Consider the following 5,675-nt stretch of genomic DNA (forward strand, 5'->3'; position numbering starts at 1 on the left):
CTAGCCATATGCATCAATCTTCTTGATTTTGGAAGATCCCCGATCTGTAGTTGTGGAGATATCTGAGAAGCGACCTCCGCGAAAACCCTGTCCATCTTTGATGTTTCAAAACACCAACACCAAGTCCCACCCTCGTACCGCCCTTCCTAATCTGGCCCATCCCCGGCAGAAAAATACAAAAAGATACCTCAGCAATAATATCAAGCACATAACCAACAGCCACTTCTGAAGTGCAACCCTCCGCAGTCTGTCTTCAGTGTATCTAGACATCAACGCCGAGTCTCACCCTCGTACCACCCCTCTCAATCTGGCCCATCCCCGACAGAAAAGTACAAAAAGATACCTCAGCAACTGTGCTCAATACATAATCAGCAGACACAACAACTATAAAATCAGTATACCTCAAGGTCTGACTGAGCCTTTGATCCCTGCACAGTGAGATATATTAAATCTAGTTTTAATACCTCAATATTCAATAGATTCTGCAAGGGATTGAGAACAGCAACACTAGGTTTCTATTGAATTTGAGAATTAACTCTATATTAATATAATCATTGACAAAGTCTTCTATTTTGAGATATAAATAACCAGTTCCTCTACATCCCGCTGACAATATTTATATTATCATATAGAAACAGACTTATATTCTCTATAATATCAAGACTCTGAAGAGGGAAAGTCTTGATAGAGAGTATACAGTAGTGCATATCTTAGCAGTTTCTATCTCATTCTTCTGCAGCAGTTAATGCAAAAAAAAAAAGATCTTAGAAATAGTTTTTTACTTCTCTTGAAAAAGTAAGGTGTTTTTCTCTGAGTTTTACACAATATTCTTACAAAGAATTAAAAACAGAGTTGTTTTCTGTCATAATTTCATATTCTTTTAAGTAAGAATTACTTTTTCAGTGACTGAAGAGCTTTCATTAATACTTAATTCTTTTTTACACTCTTTATTAACTGATTTGAGTTGCACACTTGTTGTGTGAGGAGAATTGAATGATTTAGAATAAAATTGAATAGTTTTAATCAATTTCTCTGCAAAAAATTGATTTATTTTTTACCAGTTTTTCTCTTAAAAACTGTTATATCATCTGATTTATTATCAATTGATATCATACTTTTCCTCACTGTATCCCAAGAAAGAGATTGTAAAGATTTTATTGATTTATCTTAAAAATCAATTTTAGTTTATTAGATTCTCTTCAAAAATCTAACCTAGTTACTGAACTAGTGTGAAAAAAATCAGATGTTTTATACATATGTGGTTCGGAAGAACGTACGACCGTCGGATAATAACGCGGCCGCTTCCGAACTACTAGCATACACGTGTAAAGGGGCCATAGCATACACTAATTAATTTAGCGTACGAGATTACAATATAAGAAGCCGGCGTACGCCTGTAATTGTACACTGGCTTAAGCAACCTTTGAATCACATCTGGTAGCATGTTTAAAAACCAGTGAGAAGTGCAGACTTCTCCAGGACATGATAATTCTGTCTACAAAGTGATTTGTAGTTATCATGCCAGTGTGGTTCTAGAACATCTCAAAAGATAGCATACAAAGAGCAGTGAGCAGAAGAGCATCTGATTGATACTGCTTCACTTGTTGAGAGAAAACTTCACATTCAGGTGAATGTCACATATGTGAACAGATGAGGTGTGAGAAAAGAGATGAGAGTGATAAACCAGATTCAAAGAAGATCACTCTTCACTCAAAGGGATAAAAGAGAGGAATGGCCATCACTGAAGTTGTACAATGATAACAGAGTGATATAGTAATATAACAATATAGTGATATAACAATACAGTGATAATGATAGACATTGTACAATCAATGAGAAACTACTGAAATGAATATCTTCTCTAGCTGATACAAACAACACTCTTCTCTACTATCTGAACTGAAAGATATGCAGAACCTCTCAGAGAGTTTACTCAAAGCAGTAAGAAAAGCAGCTGAGACTGTCAAACTGAAATCAAAGCTTCATACATGTACAAGGATTCTAAATGAGATTGAGGCCTTGCATATGCAGTGACAGGCTGAGACAGAGATTAAATAACAATTGACATTTGCTGCAGACCAAGCATTCACTATGAAGAGCTTCACCAATGCAATCATCATCATCAATAAGAATAGAGAAAACCAGATCTTAGACCTGCAGCAGGAGATCAAATGTTTACACAGACAGATAACTATGCTGAACCTGAAGATCTTATCACAATTGTTCACAACCTCTTCAGAAGTGTACACATCATCAGAGACTGCTGCACAGGATGAGAATTCAAGCATGAAATATATCAAGTCAGAAGATCTGTCAGAGCTATCAAGCTTCAATGATGACTGAAAAAATGATGCTGCAATCAGCTGGCTAAGTCAGATGCAATCATATTATCAGATTGAATGTGAACTCACAGACAGACAGTCAACAGAATTCTAACAAGTCTTAAGATCTGCTGCATTTCTATACAGAAAAGTGAAGTCATTATGAATGACTGATGAAAAGATGAATCTTGCAGATCTGAAGCAATATTCATTCTCACAAACATGGAATGAGTTTTTCAAGTGAATCTTGCATAACTTTGAGAAAGTGAATACATGAGACAAGCATTATAAATACTTCACTGAGTGTAGACAAGTGAGTAATCTTATATTATACTTCACACACTTCAGCTTATACTATCTCACATTGAATGAAGAGCTTTCAACATCTTTCTATTTACAGATCTTCATCCATGATCTTACACCTGAGTTGAGAGTGAAATGAAAATGCTTAATCTCACAGTCAGACACAGTGAAGAAAGCATACAATATCCTCATTGTATGAGAACAAGTGAGTCAATTGCAACAGAAAATACTGCAATCAAGTATGTCTTAGCAGAGAACAGATAATCAGACTTCTACAACACAAGTCACACACCTGAATATGATGAATCTAGATCTGAATGCCATCACTAAAGCACTGAATCCTCTGAAAAAGAAATTCTCTGGGTGAAAATCTTGATGTTATGAGCATTGAGCTTGCTTCAACTGTGAATGCTAAAATCATGATGCAAAAGATTGCACTCAGCATGCACAGTCAAGAGAAGCAAGAGAGTCAAAAAACTAGCAGAATCAGTGAGCTTGAAGGCACTCACTGATATTCTATGAAAAGTCTTCAAAGTGAAAGAGATGCCTGTATTAGATGACTCTCTGAATCCTGCAAATGCAAAGAAGAAGCAGGCTTCTGAATGAGATGCAGATGAGGATGATGAAGTGAATGCTCATCTCAATGCCTTGAGACCTGAAATATTAATGTATAGAGGACACTTGAGTAAGAATTGAGAGATGGCTGCAAAAGTGTTAGCAGACACAGAAGCTTCTACACAATATATTGATGATTATATAATCTGAAGATTGAAAGAGGTCTGCTGAGTGAAGAATCCCTGATGCATAAGATTATCTGATAACTGATATTTGATATCATCTGCAAGAGTAAGAGTTTCCTTGCACTTCAGAGAATGATCTTGCTATATTTGAGTGTGAGAGCTGCAGAACATGAAATACAATCTTATTCTCAGACTTGATTGGTTTCAAAGGTTCAATCTGCAGATTCAATGATGTACATACTATATGCAGTTGACTGATAGAAAGAAAATGGTTCATATGATCCTATTAACTGATATAAGAAGGACATTTCACATCTCTGATATAAAAGAATTAAATCTGCTTACACATTAACAAGCAAAGAGAATGATTTACAAGACCTTATCTGAAAGCATTCTGTATATCATACAGAACTCAGAAGTGAAGAAAACCAAGATAAAGAATATACAGGAGGATAAGTGTATGAAGAAGCTTCTGAAGAAGCATAGAAAGGTCTTTCAAACAGATCTTTCATCAGAATTGTCACTGGAACAAGGATTTGTACATGAGATTGACATGAGAGATGCAAAACCAGTCAATCAGAACATATACCCTCTGTCACAAACATATCTTGAAGAACAGAAGCATCAGATCACTGACCTTCTAGAACATGATCTCATACAATTCTCATCAAGTACATGAGGCTTTCCAGTTCTATTTGTGAAAAAGACAGATGAAGAGTGATGAATGTGTATCAATTATCAAGCACTCAACAAGCTTACAATCAAGAATGAATATTCACTGCCACAGATTCAACAACAGTTGAATACAGTCAGAAACACCTGATATCTATCAAAGATTGATCTTCTCTCAGAATACTGGCAGATCTGTGTAGATAAACTGTCAGTCCTGCAAACTGTGTTTAATATACAATGAGAGAAGTTTGAATTCCTAGCAATATCATTCAGTCTGATAAATGTATTCATCATCTTTCAAACAATGATAAATACAATTCTTCATAAACAGAATGAAACCTCATATCTTGTATATCTCAATGACATTCTAGTCTTTTCAAACTCATACAACAAACATCTGAAGCATCTCAATGAAGTGCTTATAACTCTGACAGAGTATAAGCTCTACATTAAATCAATCAAGTGTGTGTTTGAAATGAAAGAGTTAGAGTTTGTGAGATATGTAGTGAGTGATGACTGTATACACCTCATCTTGAAGAAATTGAATGTCATAGTGAATTGACTGCAGCCAAGAAATGTACATCATGTACAACAGTTTCTTGAATTGACCTCATATTACTGCAGGTTCATCAAGAATTTCACATGAATATCTGCACCACTCTCAGATCTCTTAAGAGAAATGAATGCAAATCTGCAAAAGAAGAAGTTTCATTCAATTATCTGAAATGTCATGTGCGAAGAGGCTTTTCTCACACTGAGGAAACATGTAATAACATTCTCAGTGCTTATTCAATCAGATCATGTTAAATCTTTCTACATTGAAATGAATACATCTGAATGAGTTATCAGAGATGCTCTTCTACAGATGAGCAAGAACAGCAAGCTGCACTTAATGATGTATGATGATAGAAAACTATCAGATGCTGAGCTTAATTACTCAGTGCATGAAAAGAAATTGCTAGCAATCAAGCATGCACTGATGTTATGAAATAGATATATTAATAACAGGCATACAACAACAGTGATCATGGATCATGAAAGCCTCATCTACCTATAATCAATGACAAAACCTTTCAAACACTTAGCATATTGAATCTCAGAGTTTCAAGTGTACAATCTTCATATCAAATACTGAAAAGAATTGAATACAGTGATGCCAGATGCAATCAGTTGCAGACCTGATTTCATGAGTGAGAGTCCTGTGAACCAGGTATAAGAAATGTTTGCATTAAATGCACTGAGAAGATGCAAGAAATCAGAATGAGTGAATGTCATAATCTCTTACTTGGAGAATGACAAGGTGTTGAATGACAAGTGTCTCGCGAAAGTAGTAGAAGAGATGCTTTCAAACTTCAAGCTGGGAAAATTGGAAAATGATGTTGTGCTTTATCACAATCTAGAATACATAGAAGCTTTCTATCTAGAACCTTCATTTCAATGCAACTTAGTAACTCACATGCACAAAGAATTCAGTCATTTAGAAAGCTCTGAACTCATGAGCATACTCAAATCAAGAGTGTACTGGCCAAGCATGGCTGAGGACATTCAGATATACACTCACAAGTGCCCGAATTGCCAGGTCACAAAAGAATCTAAGAAAGAGTTAGAATGTGAAGAAGCACAACATCAGATGAAGTGT

At 35.5% G+C, this 5,675-nt stretch overlaps 1 protein-coding gene across 1 annotated transcript; it reads left to right on the forward strand.

The window, feature by feature from the left end:
- Positions 1 to 2,091: 2,091 nt before the first annotated feature.
- Positions 2,092 to 2,343, forward strand: BDCG_00070 (uncharacterized protein; the record flags this gene model as incomplete). The annotated part of the gene is made up of 1 exon (XM_045415578.1): positions 2,092 to 2,343. The coding sequence occupies one exon, from the start codon at positions 2,092 to 2,094 to the stop codon at positions 2,341 to 2,343; it is 252 nt and encodes an 83-aa protein (XP_045271500.1).
- Between the last annotated feature and the right edge of the window lie 3,332 nt (positions 2,344 to 5,675).

This window comes from Blastomyces dermatitidis (genome assembly GCF_000003525.1).
Source record: "Blastomyces dermatitidis ER-3 genomic scaffold supercont1.1, whole genome shotgun sequence".
Taxonomy (NCBI): Eukaryota; Fungi; Ascomycota; class Eurotiomycetes; order Onygenales; family Ajellomycetaceae; genus Blastomyces; species Blastomyces dermatitidis.